At 36.6% G+C, this 22,100-nt stretch overlaps 1 protein-coding gene across 4 annotated transcripts in view; it reads left to right on the forward strand.

Moving 5' to 3' along the window:
* The first annotated feature begins 274 nt into the window (after positions 1-274).
* The window catches only part of BTLA (B and T lymphocyte associated), a 31,253-nt gene continuing 9,427 nt past the window's right edge, over positions 275-22,100 (forward strand). Inside the window, exons 1-3 of one of the 4 annotated variants that reach the window (XM_074331957.1) lie at positions 285-716; positions 1,267-1,353; positions 15,744-16,052. In XM_074331957.1, coding sequence (XP_074188058.1) covers positions 15,785-16,052 — 268 coding nt within the window. In that variant the 5' untranslated portion in view covers positions 285-716; positions 1,267-1,353; positions 15,744-15,784. Of the gene's footprint in view, positions 717-794; positions 1,028-1,266; positions 1,354-15,743; positions 16,053-22,100 lie in introns of those variants that run through there. The other 3 variants (XM_019734882.2, XM_019734883.2, XM_019734884.2) reach the window with 3 other exon arrangements.

A 22,100-nucleotide genomic window follows, 5' to 3' on the forward strand; every position in this document is an offset into this window, starting at 1 on the left:
CTTCCCTCACCTGTTGAGGAAGTGCTTCCTGCCACTCATTTTCTCCATAACCTCAAGTACATCTTCACTGGTTTAATGACAATAAGTATTCTTGCCTTAATATGACATGTTTGGGAAGATAATTCTAAAATCTTTTACATAAAAGAAGTTTCATAATCACAAACTATGAAAAGGGGGAAATGTGTTCATACCATCGGTACTTTTTACCATGAATTTCCTGACCTTGATTTGATTAAAATCTCAACCTAAAGATTGCAACAATATAGATTTCTTTAGAGTTTAATTGTTCATTTGATTGAACTTTGAATGAGAAAAACCTCAACGTGGAGCAAAAAGGGTGGTAAGCGGAAAGAGAAGTTCAGGACTGAGCTGCTTTGCAGATCAGAGCATTTGAAAGTGAACACCCAAATCTGACAAGAAACAAAAACCACAGAAGAGTATCACATAGTCTTTCTGTTCACTTTGTTTCACAAACTATTCAGACTATTGTCCATTCCTACATCCTCTTTCTTTTCATTTCACAGATGTCATTGGGGGTGGTTAACGTGATCCAACTCTGAAGAACTCAAGGGAGAGAGGGAAGCCTTCTGTACTTGAGAAGTTATTCCATTCCTGATATGCACAGGAAATGAAGACATCACCGGCCATGCTTGGATCTGGAAAATCGTACTGGGTCCTCTTCCTAATCCCACATCTGGGCATCTGGAGTGTCGAAGGTAAAGCGCGTACTTAGATTATTTCTTGTTTTATTTCTCAGGGGGTGTTGAAAGTCATGTTTTCCCTTTCTGATATTAGTATGATGTGGTGTTTATGTGATGGGTATAAATGAAACCAAATATTTAGATTTGCTCACGGAAGACATTCTAAGACATAAACCAAATCGGAACATGGTATTCAAGTCACAGCTTGGATGATGTTCTTAAAAACAGGTTCTACTGATAAGAAAAGGGAATTGGGCAGATGTTATAAGTAGTTAGGCACAAATTTATCACTACTACTAGCAAATGCTCTGGATGTCATGCCGATGGTGAGTAGCTTGTTCTTTGCAAACTGAGGCTTAGCACAGTGTTGTAGTACTCAGTCGGGTAGGATAAGCATTGGGTAACTGGGGTTATACCTACTCCATGGTTGCTCTTGAATAACGTTGCTAAATGAAACCACACTACTTGCTTCAGTGAGGTGTGTGCCTGCAGAATACTGAATGAGAAAATGCTGAAAAATACAGGATGTGAGCATTCCGTCATTGTGTCTGTTATGTTGAAATAGAATGGTTCCAACTTGGGTGTCATGCGACACAGGAAAGAACTTGGGTTCTGCATAGATGATGTTTGGCCCCTTCTGCAAAGATTTTATGTAAGTAAACAATCAATTCATTCCTTCTGGTGAGTTCACTTGCACCCTTAATTGACACAGGGGCCTGCGTATTGTAAAGGGGGATGGGCTGTAAATAGCTAGCAGAGGTTTCGGATTTTCTGTTTTGCTTTCAAATATCCTGCTTTACAATCCCCACAAGCACACATACTCTTATGAGTCTGTGTGCTGTGGTTTTAGATCGGAAAATATGGTCAGTGAAATCCTATAGAATGTCACCTTCAATTCTGGAACTGGGTGGTTCGGAGTTTGTCTTCGTGATGCTAGGACGGCACATAACCAGGAACAAAACAAAACTCCCCATTCATTCATCTAAGCTTTTTCATGTTTATATATTTTTATGTGTGTATATCTGATATTATATTGACAAGGGACTTAGATGGCTGACTGGATTTTTCACTATCAGATGCCTACAATCACAAAGCTACAACTGGAGTCAAATATTATTAAACAGAATTCATAGCAATTTGAAGAATACATAAACTATTCCCTATGAAATGAAGTAAAATAATTTTCAGTGCTGTATCATACTGGGAGTGGGGTACAACGTCTATTCCTCCTCTGACTGTGCTTCCAAAAATGAACCTGGGTGTTAGACTGGGTTAATTTACTGGCTCTGCCACTTATTGTGTGATCTTGGTTAAACCTCTTATCCTCTCTTATCCTTAGTTTCCTCATTTGTAAAATAGAGTTAATAATTGTACCTAAATTATGGGCCTGTTGTGGAGACTATAAATGCAGTAAATGAAGTACCTGGTACAGTAAGTGAACACAATAAAAAGCCGATAAACATTAACGATATTTTTGTTAATATTCTTTTCATCAAGCAACTCCCACAAAATTCAATTAAACAGGAAATAAGTTTTAACATTATCATTTAAAACAGTTGAGTTTGTTAAGCAAAAATAAAATGAATAAATGAAATATATTGTACAATAATATATTTAGCCCCAAATACAGTGAATCAAATTATTTGAAAAAATGAAATGGAAAACCTTGGACAAGGTTCTGACCAGGTGTCTTATCATAGCCGTTGAAGGAGTGCAGAGTTACTTGCATTAAATTAAGGACACAGGTTAAGATAAGGAATGATTGGTAAGATTTGTTCTCCCAGCAAAGCTGATGACTATTCCTTAAAATCATATTACTTTTAACCTTTATATCTTGGGGATTTCCTGTGACTTAATTACTGAATTCTTTATACTGGCACAGTTTCAAAGTGTTTAAAAATGACTTTAGAAAATATTTTTCACCTCCACTTCAAAGCAATGTGAGATCTGTGTGTCTCTTCCCAGGAATCAGGCTGTATCAAGAATAAGGTTGGAAAAAATGCAATGTTCTCTACAAACTTCCTTCTTTATAATAAAATTATGTTTACTTGCTTTATGTGTTTCTCAAAAAAATCAGGGAGGACTCTGTCCCTCCGTATCTCGCATAGGATTTCTGTCCCGACAAAAAGTATTAAAGTGTCAGCACCTTCCCTTCCTGGACAGGTGAGCAGATTATGCTGGAGAGAACTAGGCTGCAGGTGGAGAAGCCCCTGTCACCTGTCTCATTGCTGATGAGTGGCTCTTGCTGTGAGCCTGGACCACTTGTTCAGTTGAGAACAAACTGAAAATTCCACCATCAAATAGCCAGGAGCACTGAAGTTAATATCTGGCTACCATTTGGTATTATATATGACCTGGAATGAAGGCAATAAGAAATCTTTGATTGATCACCGCTCATTGTGAGAAAAAAATAATCCTAATCTGGTCTAGTACCAGACGACACTTATAGTTTGTCTCCTTTGAGAAAACAATCGTTAGGGCTATGTCTCCATTTGGGTGTTGCCTGCGTCCTCCTTTACCTCACCTGTGACAGTTCAATAGGGACCATGGATCCATACTCCACATGCCACACAGATTGTGTTGCTTCACTGTGAACTGGCCACATCGTTGAGTCAGAGCAGAAACATTAGGGCAGAAGGTGATCTGCATGTGTCTCTCATTCCTTGAAGTTCTAGAGTCTTTACCAGGCTTATTTCTATGGCTGTAGCCATTTTTTCCCATTGAAATGTGCATGTGGAATGCTAGAGATGGAGCTCTGCCTTCTGCCAAATACCTGTGTATTGTTATTGGAAGAATGTCTGCCTCAAAATATGACTACATTTTATGTAACTGTCTAAGAATACTGAAACTGCAGGATTTCCTGGATTAAAGGTATGAAAAGATTAACCCCTGTGCTGATCATAGCCTTGAATAGACTTTCCAAACACTGAAAAGCTCTTTAATTAATTGTTGCTTCCTCTATCCCACTATCAAAATTTCCTCTATTGTAATGTTGATATCAAATGCTGTTTAGCTTGCTTCACTGGAGATTTTCTAATTAATTTCCATTGTTTGTGAGTTTCACCTTTACTTGGAGTTCAGAATGGTTGAAAGAAAATTGTTCACAGGCATTTGTAATCAAGTCCAAAAATAAAATCAGCCTTTTGCTTTGTTCTTTGGAGAGGCAGTGGTGGAGCGGTTAAAATCAGGGACGCTAGAGCCAAACTGCATGGATTACTATCCCATCTCTGCCATTTACTTGTTCTGCCATTTACCTTTCTGGTTCTCTTTCCTCATCTAAACAATGGGGACAATAATGATAGTGACCCTATAGTGTTGTTGTATTAAGTGAATTAATTCTGTGAAACACTTAGAACAGTGCCCGATGCATTGTAAGTGCTGTATAACTTTAGCTAATGTTTTTTTAAAATTCCTTTTAGTCCAAAATTTAATTATCTTGATAGTTCTCAGAAAGTAGTATTAGGAAACCATTTCTCATTTGGGTTGACAAAGTCATCTATAAATAACTTTTGATATCATGATCTATTATCTCCAGTGATCGAGAAATGATAATAGAGTTTGTGAGTCATGAGACTTGAGTTACTTAATGTCATTGAATTGTATCATAAGCAATTTACTTGAATTTTCTAATATTCTCCATTCCCTTCAAAATCAACTCAATATTATCCACCTTTCTGGTATCCTCTCATGGTTATGGGCTGATTTCCGTGCTTATTTCTATGGAAGAAATAACGTGTGTGCATGTGTCTGTGTGTACACAAGCAGGGGTATCATTTTAGTATGCTCAGAATCTAAACATGTACAATTTGAGGTTCACTTTGAACACAGTCCAGGAGAGTGTTAGAGGGGCCATGCTGGCTTGTCATAGAGAAACATCAGTTTCGCTGGTAGAGCTCTGTAACTTCTCTTTTTCTCATACCTAATAGCCACATTTATCTTATGAGCACAACCTGGAACCCACATACATCACAAACAGCCCATTGTCCAGAAGTGGATATAAGAAATGCTGGAGCATTTAGGTTCTAGCTGGGTGGTCCTCGCCCCATTTCATTTTCGTCTACGATATTAGAAGAAGAGCATTAATATTGGGAGGCAATTTGCAGTTTTGCCCACATAGATATTAAGTATCTATTAGGGTTTTGAAAATGCCAGTGAATCTCAGTGTGATCTCTGTAGCACAATGTATTAGGAGGCCAGGAAGTATCTGGGAGAGGGAGGAGATTAACTTTTCCTGTGTGTTTCTAATAACACATAACCCACATTTACTCTGAGCATTGCACATAACCATCGTATCACTGATGGCAATAGTTAGGAATACTCACGTTGGTTTCTGATAAAATGCTGAAGGCTCTCTTTGATGGTGCTGCCCACGGCTTCTAAAATATTCTCTCAGTTTTCTCAGCCCAACTTTTCTTCCTGAAATCACTGTGACCACAGTAGAGGGCCTAGCATCTCTGAAAGACAGGCCCACCTGAACTATGTAAGACGTTTTCAATGAAAGGATAGTGAAGCTCAGTTCCGATTTTCCATATGGTAATGTTATAATCGAGGTATATGGTCTTTAAAGGTAAGAAATAATTGTATTTCTCATAAGATTCATAATCACGAACCTCTTATTTTTAAGAGCTAATAAGTTTCACAAATTATCTACCCTCTTTGGCTCCTGATGGTATTTATACCTGCAGCTACACTTGCTCAGCTGGAAGGTACTGGACCATACAATTGTTTGGGGCTGGCATGCCTTTCTGACGAGCTGATCCAGGTATCTGGATGACCACTCATTAAATATTTTGAATATCACCCCTTAGTGAACATAAATCAGGTATTTCCATACTTGATACTATTGAGATCTAGTTTGTTTTTGTTTTTGCTTTTCATGGTTATAAATTAACCACAACAGGGTATATTGAGATGCATACATTCTTCACCTCAGTACCTTTGGATCATCGCTCTAAGGGCTCAGCTGTGTCTGCTCTGTGTCCTAATGCACAGAAAGCATTAGTTAGAGTTGTGAACAGATTTTTCTCTTTGTGAAGCTCTCTGTGTTCAGTCTCAGGGTACATTGTGCCATCTCACTTTCATACCTTTTCTAAGGCTGTCTCCTTATGCAGAGACAGGTACCATCCTACCAAGAAGGTCATAGAGCAGGTAGGAAGACAGATGCATAAACGCATATTTAATTATAATAGAGTGATGCATGTCACACAAAATAACATGGGACTTTCACCAGGGCTGGGGGTGAACATTAAGTGGACTTGGGTTGCTGGAGTATAGGAGTGGGTGAGTTTACGTAAGAACTCAGGGGCTAAATGCCATTTGATGAAGTTTGAACATGTTTCTGCAGACATTGAGGACTCTCTGGAGGGTTTTAGGTAAAAAGCCTTGTGATGGGATTTTCATTTTAAGTATCTGAACTGTGACAGTGATGTGGAGAGGATTGGGGTGGAGAGAGGGGAGCAAGGCTAAGTCTGGAATGAAGAAGACTAGTTGGTAGGCTGTGACATGAAATAGAATGAGACTCAAATGAAAGCACTGGCATGGAAACAAATTAGAAAGATATTCTGGATGCTGAATCAAGTTAACTTGGTGACTGGTAGAATGGAGCAGTAAAGGGAAAAGAGACCAAGATAGCTCCCATATGACTAGGTAAATGGTGGTATTGTACTATGGTAATGGGAGGGGGACCAGATTTGCTTCAGGGTGGGATTTGGAGCAAGAGGGGGTTCAACCTCCTTTTGGAAGGCTTGTTTGATTGACCCAGACAGAAAGACTCTCTCTCTCTCTTCGAGATTTGAAAGCTCTGAGAGACTGTATCTTGTTCAAGATAATCAAAGAAAAATCTAATGGGAAAATTAAAGAGCAATGTAAACCTCTTTCTGCACTAGAAACTGTCACATTCCTAAATAGTTATGACAGTGAGATGTCCACAATCCTGGGTGTGGGCAATAAGGGGGTACATTGTACAGAATTTAAAAACAAGTTAAAGTTGGTCTACTTTTACTTATCACCATATACCTGCAAGTCTAAACAATATCAGTGATAAAATACTGGCCCTTCCTCTCCTCCGATTGTTCTGGTCTAAATTTCTAAATAATCACTGTGGTTACTGCTGAGTTTTAATATAGGTATGTTAGCTTCTAAATAACCCATTTTTAATACTTACCTTTTGATGACCATTGCATTCTACATGAAAGTTAACTAAGAGAACTCCCCAGTTATAGAGCTGGTCCTAGACATATACAAATTCAGCTACATTTCAAGAGTACATTCATAATGTTTGGAATCACTCCAGCTTTCTCCAGGCATAGTTTGAATCTTCAGTCCCTGTGGTACTCCACAATTCTGCATTTAAGTAGTAGGTTTTAAATACACAATAATACCTCAGTGATTATAGAGACAAAGAAACAGAATGTGAGCAGTAGTTTTATTTCTTCCATTCTATGCAACCATTTTGAATATTTATTTGTTTAAAATTTAAAATACTGAAACTGTACATATTGTGAGGTAATTTAACATAAGAACTAAAGTTCACACATAAAATGCTTTATTGATTAAAATCTTTACAATTGAAATATATTCTCTTTAAAGTGTTGTTTTATAATTTAAAAAATGAATAAAAAAAACCACTGCATATTAGTGGTACAATTCAGTAATTCCATAAATTGTATCTTTTGTAGAATTTCAGTTTTAATGAAACTCGTTTATAGTTACTGGCAAATTATTTATATAAATTACTATATCAGGCTATAACTAAAGGATCAAAGTTCACACAATTTATGTAGATATAAAAATTACTTTAAAAATAGCTGTACAGTCTTCCTTTTTTATTCTAATATTATGTTTCAAATATCTTTTACCTTGCATGGTTTTACATATAAACTTCAATGAACTATGTGTTCACTGGCTATGTGTCTTTTCTGTTCATTTTATTTTTTGTTTCATTTCATGATTATTTCTGAAAATATTTTTCCATATGTTTTCAAAAATATACTCTGGGCATCAAATATGCTAGTTACAGCTTAGTCATGGAATATACATACTGTGATAATATAGCAGTGGTTTTCATAAGAATTTTTAAAATAAGAAACTTCCTAAATCTATGGTGACTTGAAAAGGGATACTGTATCATTTGATGGCCTGGGGATGGTAGAAGTTTCATCCTTTTACTGCATGTATCTAAACTTATTTTTAACATTGAAAATTTCCTACCATTAAATATGAATGTTTGAGAAAAACAGCACAAGCAGTAACAGCAGGAACAACCATAACTAATGGCTTATAAATCCCAGCCAAAAGCAACTGTGATCTTCATCCCTCTTCTGAAAAAAAAAATTTTTTTTTGACAAGAGAAACCCCATGGGGAAGGCTTGGGATGTCCTGAGTGACATAAGATGGCTATGCATAAGTCAAGACAAGCAGCAAAGTGTCAACACACTGGTCGGATGGAAAATTAAAATTGTGCCGCTTAGCTCAGGGCATCGTTCCTGCACTAGAAACATCAGTTTCAGTCTCAGATACACAGGAAATACAATACCTTCTTTATACAAAGGGGAGTATTCTTGGTGACTTTTAGTGTCTGTTGGCAAACCTGCATTTATTTATTTATTCCTCCACTCAGTCAGTGATCCTCACCCTACTGAGAAGAAAGTGCAGGAACTGCAGTTTGTTTCCACAATCCCGTTGCAAGTCAGTGACGTGGCTGAGACCAACAGCTAGCGAGCGCTCTTCTCCACTGTGTGAGCTCCTCCCAAGCCTATAGTCGTAAAATGCTGGAACTAGAAGGAATGTCCAATGGTGCTACTAGCATTGCTTGACAGCCCAATGGCTAAATGGAAAGGTAACGTATTGTCACAGAAAGTGAGGTGTAGAAGTGATTTTATGGTGTTAGTCACACACTAAGGGAGGTGAAGTTGTATACGTGTTTTTGTGGAGGAAGGATAGTGGATAAGAATTTTCTTGTTTTTGAATCCAATCCTTTTATTTAGTTTTTTTAAAAACTGAGGGCCAGTAGGACTGGGTGAGTGTATTAATATCACAGTGTGTTCAAATGAATATTCTCATTTTCAGTTATTTCTATGCCCTTTATAAATAACCCCAAAGAATCAGGCTGTGTATTTTCTCATGGTTCTCTTGTCCCACCCAATGCTTATTTCATTTATTCTGAAACAACTAGTGGTCTTCATGTCATTATTTCATAAAATCTTGATCCAAATATGTATCAAGTCTTTGAAACGGCCATGAAATTCCTGGCTTCTCTGCTTTTGCCCTTTCATTTCCTCAGTTATAAAATACCTCCCATGCCTGTTCACTTCTCTAATAATCAAAGAGCTCCTCATTCACTACAATGCAGATCAAACACAATCTTTCCATTAAGCCTTGCCCCAACAGCCACAGCTGAAGTGAATCTTCTGCACACCCATGAAAATGTGCACCTCCAGTGTGAGCTGCCGTAGCTGCCCTGGGCTGCCATGGGCTGCTGTGTGCTGCTGCAGGCTGCTGTGCTGCTTGCTGCAGGCTGCTGTGCTGCCGTGGGCTACCGTGTGCTGCCAGGAGTGGCTAGTGGCCAACGTGAGTGGCCAGCAACTAGCGTGAGTGGCTGGCAAGAGCTGCCGTGAGCTGCTGTGAGCAGCCAACCGATGACCAGCGACCCTCTGTCTCAGCAGGGTGGGGGAGCGCAAGGCTCATAACACCGGCATGGGCCAGGGAGCTGTGTCCTACACAACTAGACTGAGAAACAATGGCTTGAACCGTAGTGGGGGCGGGGTGGAGGCGGAAGAAGAGGGAAAAGAAAAGAAAAAATAAGAAAAGTGTGCACTGCTTTGCCATGTTATTTCATTCTCCCATTTGTCTAATACCTTTATTTTCCTCTGGAAGGCAAACCCCATGAAGACAGGCACTATGTCTTATTTATTCCAATACCCCTTAACAACTAGTATACAAGGTCCCTCTGAGCCTTGCTTTCAGCTCAGGTAAACTTGAAGAAAAAAAGAGTGGTAGATAGTAAATTTATTCCAGAAAAGAGACCTTGTTGTTAGTTAATCTTGTCCCACCAATTAAATGGTAAGTTCCTTGAGGGAAGGTCTTTGTAACTATCTAGTCATTTTTCACAATGCTGGCACAGAGGTATAGACTCCATTAAATATAACTGACTTATCCAAGTAAAGGGAAGTTAGAAGGCTGATACAGCCTATTAACTTTAGGGAGAGGATTCAACTTCTGGAAATAAGGGTTTCACTTGGCTTTTCTGCCCATGCCTCCTTGCTTTTTTGTCAGAAATCTAACCACATCTAGGTTTTACATTGTTAGGCACTTCCTTTTGGTAAATATCTTATACTCTCTCATCAATTTTTTGAAAACCTCATCCTCATAACTGGCCTTTAGTTTACTTTCATTTTTATTCTGAATTTTTGGAGCAAACAAAGTAGGAAGTCTTAATGAGAACTTGCTTGAGGTCTCAGAGCAGTTATAAATATTCAAATATTCAGAGGTTCTGAAAAGTTCTTTGCGGGTCCCTTGTCTCCATCTGATTCCTGAAAACTCAGTCAGGTTACAATTATTTTGAGTAAGGACTGATGACATGTAAGCATAAATTATAGTGAGAAGTTTATTGGGTATTAGGAAATAGCTAAAAATGAGCATATTTGTGAAGGCAAGAGTGTAGAAAGAAAATGGAACATTATGTTAGTTAGAGCAATATGTGGAACAGAGGGCCAAGAGTTGTCCCCCAGTTCAATATCTGATTAGTCCTTAGCCCTCTTTGTCTTTAAAAGAGAATTTTGGCTATAATCTGAGTTATGCTTATGTCATTATAACCTATGATACTGTGAATCTATTCAAAAGAATGCTTGAATATGAGTGAAATCAATTAATGAGGGGCTATATTCTGAAACAGTAGTTCAAAACAGAGAAAAACAGAACCAAGAAAGAACTATAAGGATGTAGGAAAAGGAACTTAAAGAGAAAACAAACTTAAGACCATGTGCTTAGCCTTAACTCTACTGGAAAAATAAAAAGATATAAATCACTACAAAGTGTTTAACCAAAGGGAATCTTGGTTGATTTTTACTTATTTTGTTTTACCAGCACAGTCAATTCTGTAGTAGTAGATCATTATATGATTTATACACACTCATGATGTAACTGATGAAAAAGGTTAAGTAGGTGTCATAAATTGGTATCATTTCTCATGCTCCATTTATGCATGAGTCTCAAAAGAGACAGCATACTCCAGCAGTTATCAGAGAATGAATACTCCACATGAATGTATTATCTAAGTAATTGAATTTTGCCCCCTTGGAGGCCAAAACTTTTAAAAATTTTAATCATTTAAAAAATATTTCCATTGCAGTTGGGATACAATATATATTAGTTTTAAATTTACAATATAGTGATTGGACATTTATATAACTTACAAAGTGATCACTCCAATAAATCTAATACCCATTTGACACCATAAATAGTTATTACAATATTGTTGACTATTTTCCTTATGCTTTACTTTACATCTATGACTATTACTATGACTATTTTATAACTACCAATTTATACTTCTTGATCACTTCCTCCTTGTCACTCAACCCCCCTCCCCCAAATCTGGCAACCATCAAAATGTACTCTGTACATATGAGTTTGTTTCTGTTTTGTTTGTTCAGCTATAGCCTGTGCACTGCCCACGGTCACTTGGCATGAGCTACAAAGCAATTCACAGATTGCTGCCAATCATGCTGTGTTTGGAGTTTCCTGGGAAAGGCTAAGCCACGAACTGAGGCAAATTTTGTTCTTTAGATTCCACATGTAAGTTAAATCATGTGGCATTTGTCTTTCTTAGTCTGACTTACTCCACTCAGCACAATATCCTCTAGGTCCATCCATGTTGTTGGAAATTGCAAGATTTTATTCTTTTTTATTGCTGAGTAATATTCTATTGTATATATGTACCACATCTTCTTTATCCATTTATCTATTGACGGACACCTAGGTTGCCTCCATATCTTGGCTATTGTAAATAATGCTGCAATGAACATATGGATTCACCTGTCTCTTTGAAGTAGTATTTTGGATTTCTTTAGATAAATGCCCTTCTGGGATTACTGGACCCTTCTTTGTCTCTTGCTATAGCCTTTGTTTTAAAGTCTGTTTTGTCTGGTACAAGTATTACTACCCCAGCTTTTCTTTTTTCCATGAAATATCTTTTCCATTACTTTACTTTCAGTCTACGTATGTCTTTCAATCTGAAGTGAGTCTCTTGTAGGCAACATATATAAGGGTCCTGTATTCTTATCCATTCAACCACCTTATCTTTTGATTGAAATATTTAACCCATTTACATTTAAAGTATTGCTGATAGATATATAGTTATGGCCATTTTACTATTCATATTTTAAATCTTTTTTTTTTTTCAATTCTTCATCTTCTTAAAGAAATCCCTCTAACCTTCCTTGTAATACTAGTTTGGTGGTGATGAACTCCTTTAGCTTTATTTTTGTCTGGGAAGCTCTTTATCTGTCCTTTCATTCTAAATGATAGCTTTGCTGGGTACAGTTTGCTGGGTACAATCTCGGTTGTAGGTCCTTACTTTTCATCACTTTGAACATTTCATGCCAGTCCCTTCTAACCTGCAAAGTTTTGCTGAGAAACCAGCTGACTGTCTTATGAGAGCTGCCTTGTTGGTAACTAACTGCTTATCTCTTGCTGCTTTTAAGACTCTCTCTTTGTCTTTAATCTTTGGTATTTTAATTATGATGTGTCTTGGTGTGGGCCTCTTTTGGTTTATCTTGTTTGGGACTCTGTGCTTCCTGGGCTTGTATGTATATTTCCTTCACCAGGCTAGGAAACTTTTCAGTCATTATTTCTTCTAATAGGTTTTCATGTTTTTGCTCTCTCTTCTCCTGCTGGTACCCTATGATGCAAATGTTGGTACACTCAATGTTGTCCCAGAGGCCCCTCAAACAATCCTAATCTTTTTAAATTCTTTTTATTTTCTGTTCTGATTGGGTGTTTTCTGCTTCCTTATCTTCTAAATTACTGATTCAGTTCTTTACTTCATCTAATCTACTGTTGATTCCCTCTAATGTATTTTTTTATTTCAGTTATTATATTCTTCATTTCTGACTGGTTCTTTTTTTATGTTTTCTACCTCCATTTTTATGTTTCCAATGGCTTTGTTGGAGTTCTCCCTGAGATCATTGAGCATCTTTATAACCATTGTTTTGAACTCTGCATCTGGTAGATTGCCTCTCCATTTTGTTTAGTTCTTTTTCTGGAACTTTGTTCTGTTCTTTCATTTGGGATGTTTGTGTCCTCATTTTTGGCTGCCTCCCTGTGGTTGTTTCTATGTATTAGGTAGGGGTCCTATGTCTTCCAGTCTTAGTAGAGTGGCCTTATGTAGTAGGTGTCCTGTGGGGCCCAATGGCACAGTCTCCCTGGTCACCTGAGCCAGGTGCTCCGGGTGTGTCACTTGTGTGGGTTGTGTGTGCCCTCCTGTTATAGTTGAGCCTTGGCTGTTTCTTGCATGTCAATGGAAGGGATTGACTCTCAGGCTGATTGTTTGTGAGGACTGGCCATGATTGCAGTGAAGGAGCTGTTGTGTAGGGGTTGACCCTATGGAGCAGGGTTCACTTTAGGAGGGTTCTTCCCAGTATTCCCTTTCAGTGTGTCATCCTCAGAGGAGGTTGGGTGGTGCTCCAGCATGGTCAGAAGCTGGCCAAAAGGTGTGCCAGCCCCAAGCCCTCCTGGCAGGGGCCCCACGTCAGGCCAAGTTCAGGTATAGCCTGTGCCCTGCCCAGGGCCATTTGGCATGAGCTACAAAGCAATTCACAGATTGCTGCCAATCATGCTGTGTTTGGAATTTCCCTGGAAAGGCTAAGCCACGAACTGAGGCTGGCTGCCATGAGTGCCAGACTTAGGGTTGCTCAGGAAGAAGTGCAGGACACACCAAAGACAGATGATGCTTGTTTTGGTTTTTAGGAAAGTCCAAAGCATAAATCAAGGTAGTGCACTTGTATGGCAAAGCCACTGGAAGCAGCTTGGATGGGGCTGCAATTTGGGTGGGGTGGTTTCTCAGAGAATCACCCGGGTGGAGAGACCAGAGTTAGCCAGTTTGATGGAAACTCAGATATGGAGGCCACCCGCATCTGCATGCTGGGTGAGGGGAGGGCTCAACAAAGAACAATGGCTTCTATCAGCACTTCTGTCTGGGAGAATGCTGCCCCTCCAGCCCTCGCCCTGGAGCCAGATAATTCAGTTCCTCTCTGTATGTCTCTTGTGCTTTTCAAGCTGCTGCCCCAGTGCTGGAGTTCAGAACAAATGAGTCCATGCACAGTCTCTTTAAGAGGAATGCCTGGAACTCCAGCTGCATTTCATCTCCCTCAGCCACAATCTCTGCTGGTTTTCACAGCCAGAAGTTGTGGGGACTTCGCTTCCTGGCATTGGAAACTGGGCTTGGGAGTCTGGTGTGGGTCTGGGACCCCTTGCTCCTCCAGGAGGACCTCTGCAACCAAGATAGTCCTCTCAATTTTTAACAATCACATGATAGTGTGGAACCAGCTCACTCTGCATCTCTGCCCCTCTTGCTAGTATCAAGGTGGCTTCCTCTGTATGCCGTTAGTTGTAGGACTTCTATTCAGCTAGACTTCAGGCTATTCTTCCTAAAACATTTTTCGAACTAATCATTCCTGATGAAATTCTTAAAAGAGATTAAATACTTCTTTGTTTCAAAAAAATGGGTAATATTAAATATAATTTAATGTTTTATTGTTGGTTCAATTTTATCATTATGAGTATAGTTATTACTCTGTGTTATATAACACAATTTTGCCCTCTGGGCTAATTAGGAAATGATAAAGGAATTGTAAGAATTATGAATAAAATGCGATAAATTTTAAATCTTGCAATATCTATTTTGCTTGCTTAAAGATTTATTTTTCATGTATTTTCATTCTCAGTTATATCTTAGTTGTTGAGGTTACCAGTAAATATTTTCATGATAAGTTTTGGGTAACAGAACTTATTCAATAATATAGGATATTTAAGAAATTGTTTCTTGGCTGCAAATTTTATATTCAATTGACAATTACTAACAGAATGTTCATAGAAGATGATAGAAAAATCTATTTCCAGAAAAATATATCTCCCCATCAAAACAAAAGGAGGCATATTTCCTGTGTGTTGAGCCAGTAGGCAGAACTTCCAAAAGAGGTAGATCACTGTTCTTCTTCCCAATTGGGAAAACATGAAAAATTCAAGTTATCTCAGATCATACTATTTTCAGATAGCATCTTGAGTTGCATGTCTCATACATGGAAAAAAGTCATGGAAAAAATTTCAAGGCAGAATTAAAGCCCTGAGAAACAAGTAAAAAAAGTTTCTAATGCCAAGTATTATAGGAAAATAGTTGTCTACAAAAATTCCTCTTTTCCACGTATTGGAATACACTAGAGCTAGTAATAGAAAATGTGATTACTGCTCATGAAACTACAGAGGAACAGTTAATAAATTATAGAGTAATGGACTCTAATACAAATTTAAATCTTGATTCTCATAATTATTAGCATATAACTTTAGTCAAATTATTTACTACTTCAGTTTCCTTATCTGTAAAACAGGGTTCATAATAACATATCATTTTTGTTATGTGGATTAAATGAGTTAAAACATTTATGCATTTTAACAGCCCCAGGAATATAATAAGTAATTAACAAAAAATTGCTGTTATTATTTGCTACCTATTGTAATAGCTACAAAATAATAAAATAAGTAAAAATACAATAAAATATAATTTAATAATAAAAATATTACTAATATTTTGGAAATTGAGGAAATTATTTAACAATTGAGGAAATGATTTATCTGTTTTTTTTTCAACAAATATTTGTTATTTGCCTACTATGTATCAGACACTTTGCTAGTGAGGGTTAATTGCTGGAAAATATCTGGAAAAATGATAGAATCATGCTTGAGAAGTCTTTGGCGGAAACTGTTGAAGTGGCAAATATCTGGTCCTTCCAGAATAGATTTGATTTTAAGTTTGTTTTCATCTTTCAGGGGACAAATCATGTGAACAACTTTATGTTAAGAGAAAGTCCATGAACGTCACAGCAGGGGATTCACTTCAACTGGAATGCCCTGTGGGACACTGTACTAACAAATCTAATGTGACCTGGTGCAAGTTCAAAGAACAAAGGTGTTTAATTCTTGGGCATAGAAACATGACTTGGGAAGACAGGAAGAACACTTCTGTTTTTATTCTGCATTTTGATCAAGTGCTGGCTAGTGACAATGGATCATACCGCTGTTCTTTAAACGCTTCATCTGGACTCTTGGAAAGCCATTCAATAACCATTTATGTGACAGGTGAGTTCTAGACACCAAGACTGTCTAATGTTTGTCTCATTATGTTTCAAGGAAAAGGAGAACCCAGATTCTCAAGTAATTATGTTAGACACTGAACTTATATAAAACATTAGAACACTTCCACAACTCACAAACTGTGACATGTGTACACATACATGTGTGCACGTGTATGTGTATATATGTTTTGAGGTGAGTTAATTAGAGCAGAGTAGAGAAAATATAATGAAAGTTATTGCTTTTGCCTTTAGAGGGTATACAATTTATTTAATAAGTCCAAAAGTAGATCACTGAAATATGGGAAAAATTACAAAATGAATACCAATAGTAGTAGATAGCATTCTATTCTCTGTCCTTGTTTTTTCTTGTCTTTTTTTTCTTCCATTTTTCTGTCCTTGATTTTTAGTGATAATAATTACTTGAAGTTATGTTTGTAGTGCTCAGAAAATTATACACTTGTTAATAGTTCATATTTTTCACAGAAGGCAAACAGAACACAAATAACCTGACTCCCTGATGAGTTTTGGGACTATTCATAGACTTAGCTGTCTCCCCAAACCCTCTCCAGAGGACCTCAATAGGCTCAAACAGCAAAGAAAACACAGATTGAGGTTAAGTTGGGTAAAACCAAGTTAAATGAAACATGGAAAAGGAAAGAGTGGAGTAAAAGAGAGTAAAAAAATATTTGGTTTATGAAAATCCCAAAGCTAGTATCAAACTCAGTGGTGAGAGATTGAAAATTTTCCCCCTAAGAACAGGAACAAAATAAGAATGTCTGCTTTCCACATCTTTTCAACCTTGAACTGCAAGTTCTAGCCAGAGCAATTAGGAAATAAAAAAAATAAAAATAAAAACATCCAAATTGGAAAGGAACCAAGTAAAAATCTTTATTCACAGATGACATGATCTTATGGGGAGAAAATTCTTAAAAATCCACAAAATCTACAGATTAGCTAGAGCTAATAAATGCATTTGACAAGTTGTATGATCAAAAGAAAAATCAGTAATATTTCTATATAGTCCCATTCATTTATTTTTCTTTTTACTGCCTTTGAGGTCAAATTCATAAAATCCTCTATGAGACCAACATCTATAGGTTGATACCTATGTTTTCTTCTATGCAATTTATCATTTCAGGTCTTATATTTAGGTCTTTGATCCATTTTGAATTAACTTTGCTGTATGGTGACAGATAGCAGTCTAATTTCATTCTTTTGCACATGGCTTTCCAATTTTCCCAGCACCATTTACTGAAGAGGATTTCTTTTCTCCATTGTGTTTTTGGCTTCTTCATCAAAAATTATTTGCCCATCCATATGTGGGCTTATTTCTGTGTTCTCAATTCTGTTCCGTTGTCAATACCATGCTGTTTTGATTATTGTCATTTTGTAGTAAAATTTGAAGTCAGTGTATGTGACACCTCCTGCCTTGTTCCTTTTTCTCAGGATTGCTTTGACTATTCAGGATCTTTAGTGATTCCATGCAAATCTGATGACTTTTTAAATATATTTTTTTCAAAATATGCCATTGGGATTTTGATGAGGATTGCATTAAATCTGTATATTACCAAAAAGCTTCTGTACAGCAAAAGAAACCATCAGCATATCAAAGGGGCAACCAACTGAATGGGAGGAGATATTGGCAAACAAAACCTCCAATAAGGGGATAATATCCAAAATATAAAAAGAACTCATGCATCTCACCAACAACAAAAAAACAAACAATCAAATTAAAAGTGGGCAGAAGACCTAAAGAGACACTTCTCCCAAAAAGACATACAAACAGCCAGCAGATATATGAAAAGATGCTCAACTTCACTCGCTATTGGGGAAATGCAAATCAAAACCACAATGAGATACCACTCCATACTTGTTAAAATGGCTATTATTAATAAGACAAGTAACATCAAATATTGGAGAGGTTGCAGAGAAAAAGGAACCCGCATACACTGCTAGTGGGAAGGTAAATTGGTACAGCCACTAGGAAAACAGTACAGAGATTCCTCAAATAATTAAGAATAGAATTACTATATGATCCAGCAAACCCTTTTCTGGATATCTACCCCCAAAATCTGAAAACATTTACCTGTTAAGACATATGTACCCTTGTGTTCATTGCAGCATTATTCATCATGGCCAAAACATGAAAACAAGTAAAGTGTCCTTCAACAGATGATTGGACAAAGAAGATGTGGTACATATATTCAATGGAATATTAATAGGCCATAAAAAAGATGAAATACTGCCATTTGCAACAACATGGATGCATCTTGAGATTATCATGCTAAGCAAAATAAGTCAGAAAAAGTCGGAACATATGGTTTCACTCATATGTGGGATATAAAACTGAAAGCAACAAATAAACATGACAAACAAACCAAAACTAATAGTTTAGTGGTTACCAGAGGGTAAGTGGGAGATAGGAGAGATAGAAGAGTGTAAAGGGGGTCAAATATAGAAGGAGAACTGACTCTGGGTGGTGAACACACAATGCAATATACAGATGATGTATTATAGAATTGTATACTTGATACATATATAATTTAATTAACCAATGTCACCCCAATAAATTTAATGAAATAAATAAGTAAAACAATAAAAATCAGTAATATTTGTATACACTAGTAATGAACTAGCAATCTGAAAAGGAAATTAAGAAAACAATTGCATTTAGAATAGCATCAAAAAGAATAAAATAATTAGGAATACATTTAACCTAGAATGTGCAAGACTTATACACTGAATAAAACATGGCTGAAAGAAATTAAAGATGTAAATAAATAGAAAGACAACCCATGTTCACAGATTAAAAGATTTAACATTGTTAAGATGGCAGTAGTTCCCAAAGTGATCTACAGATTCAATGTAATCTCTATCAAAATCCCAACAACCTTTTATTTGCAGAAATGGAAAAGCTGATTCTCAAAGTCATGGAATTGCAATGAGCCCAGAATAGACAAAAAAAAAAAGAGAGTTATAAAAGAAGAACCATATTGGAAGACTCAACACTTCCCTATTTCAAATCTTATTACAAAACTACAATAATAAAAACTGTGGTACTGGCTTTAGGAAAAATATGTAGATCAATGAAATAGAATTGAGAGTCCAGAATAACCCATACATCCTTGGTCAATTGATTTTTGACAAGAATGCCAAACCATTCAATGGGAAAAGAATAATTTGTTCAATAAGTGATACTGGGACAATTGGATATCCACATGTAAAAGAGTGATTTGGATCTCTACCTCACACAATTAGAAAAAAAAAGTAAAAATGGATCTTGTTTAAATATAAGACCTAAAACTATAAAATCTGTATTTATATAAAACTATATATGTTTCTTTAGAAGACAACATAGAGCAAATTTTCATGATCGTGGATTTTTCAATCGTTTTTTAGATTGATATCAAAAGCATAAGCAACAAAAGGAAAAAATAGATAACTTATATTTATCAAAATTAGAAAGTTTTCTGCATCAAAGGACACTATCAAGACAGTGAAAAGACAACATACAAAATGTGAGAAAATATTTACAAATCATATATCGAATAAGGGATGAGTGCCTAGAATAAATAAAGAATTCTTACAACTCTACTACGAACATGCAATTCTTAAAAATAGGCAAAAGATTTGAACAGACATTTCTTCAAAGAAGATATGTACAAGTAAATGGCCAGTAAGCACATGAAAAATGCTCAGTGTCAGTAGGCATCATGGAAATGCAAATCAAAACTATGATAATACTACTTCACAGTCTAGAATTAAAAAAAAAATTATAAAGTAAGTGCTGGCAAGGGTGTGAACAAATTAAAACCTTTATACATTGCCAGTGGGAATGTAAAATGGTGTGACTACTTTGGAAAACAGTCTGGCAGTTCTTGAAAAGGTTAAACATAGTTGCCACAGACACAGCAATTCCATTCTTAGGTAATTACTCAAGGGAAATGAAAATATATGTCCATAAAAAACTTGTACATGAATGTTTATAGCAGCACTATTCACAACAACCAAAAAATGGAAACAATCCAAATGTCCATCAACTGATAAATGGATAAAGGAAACATGGTAAATCATATAATGGAATATTATTCTATTATTCAGTTATAAATGGAATGACGTACTAATACGTTCTATAGCGTAGATGAGCCGCCAAAACATTATGCTAAGTAAAAGAAGGCAGATACAAAAGATCACATATTGCATGATTCTGTTTATATGAAATACCTAAAATAGGTAAATACATAGAGTAGAAAGTGATCAATGGTTGCCAGGGACTGGGAAAAAAGGAGAATGGGGAGTGACAGCTTAACGGGTACACGGTTTCTTTTTGGGGTGATGAAAATGTTCTAAAACTTGGTAGTGGTGATGGTTGCACAACACTGTGAATACCTTCAACGCCACTGAATTGTTCACTTTAAATGATTAAAATAGTAAATTTACTTTGTATTCATTTTAACACGTAAAATATATTTGGATCAAAGAATATTACCCTTTAATTATAAGAAATAAGATGGAGTTTCTTTGGTGGCCCATACACTGACCTTGAAGGTTATCACAAAAGAGATTTCAAAAAGGTATGGTACATGTCTGAAATCTACATGCAGTCTCATACAGTTACTTCTTCTATGGCTACCATTCACTTGACTGCTTACATTGTGTGTGTGTGTGTGTGTGTGTGTGTGTGTGTGTGTGTGTGTGTTTAATTAATTTATTACTTTATATGCACAGTTTGGAGTCAGTCTTTAAATTCTCTTAAAGTAGTCCAATGAAGGAATCCACTTAAAATTCCTTTAAAATTCTTTAAATCACTCTTAAATCCCTTAAAGCAGGCAAATAAGGGAATACATAGTATTCTGGTGTTAACTCAACTCTCTAGAATGAAGTACAGAACTGTAGAAGGAATTTATGGTAGAGTTGGAGACTCGGCTTTTGCAAATTTGGGGTCAAACTCAATGCTGGTTGCCTGTGATCAACCGTGCACTGGTTTATAAATCTCTTTAGAATGGTGCACTGGTTTATAAATCTCTTTAGAATGGAAGTTGTGTTTTAAACATGTTTGCTTCTCTACGAATAGATGGCGTAGTGTCTGGCACATAGTGGGTGCTCAATAAAGATTTATTTGTAAATGAATTAAATAACATAATCTATGTGAAGTAAAAAAAAAATGCCTTTAACAACTTGGAAAAGCCTATATTGAGGATGTATGGAATGAATGCTTTCTGGAGAGAACTGCATTATTAATTCACATAATGAGATAAAATATTGAGTTTTTAAAGAATTAATAATACCTTTTTATCTGGCAAAATAAATGACAAAAATAGGCAAAACTTGCAAAAACATTATTTCCAGGACTACATTAAATATACTATTAAATATAAAATAATTAAGTACTACTAGATAATTTATATTACATATATGCATTTAATGTATAATAAAATTAAATGTAGTGACATCAAATTCACCTCCCTTGGAAGACAGTCTTCTTGTGTAATGCAGCCTTTCTTCATGGGAACCAATCCACTTCTGTATAATAAGGAGGAATTTAGTCAAATGACTTTCCATATTTGGGTCCTTCCATGACCACTATAGATGGTTGTACAGTTTGTAAAATGCCTGTTCTAAGGATCAAGTGGAGGCTGAAATTAAGACTAATAATCTCTCCCTTATGGAATGGGGGCTGGGGGGGTGGCGCTAACTTCAGTGGAAAGGGAGGCAGCAGTCCCTTTTAACCCCTGTGCCCTGAGGGAATGTGCTTATTAGGCTCAGACTGGGACAAAGGGTGTGAAGGGTGAAGTGGTCTGAAGGAAAGTCCAAGAACTGAGTTGGACACCTTAAGGGCCTTTTACGTTTCTCTTTGATGATTTCTACTCTCCCAATTCCTGACGTTCCTTCCTTTGTTGTCACTCCCTTTCTTATCACTTTGTTAATACTCCTGATCCCTATTGGGAATTCTCCAGGACTTTGCTTTGGTCTTCTACTCTTATCTGTCAATAACTTTCCACTGTGATTCGTTCCCTCCTACAGCTTTTGTGAGCATCTCAGACTTCCATTA

Source organism: Rhinolophus sinicus, linkage group LG01 (assembly GCF_036562045.2).
Source record: "Rhinolophus sinicus isolate RSC01 linkage group LG01, ASM3656204v1, whole genome shotgun sequence".
Lineage (NCBI taxonomy): Eukaryota > Metazoa > Chordata > Mammalia > Chiroptera > Rhinolophidae > Rhinolophus > Rhinolophus sinicus.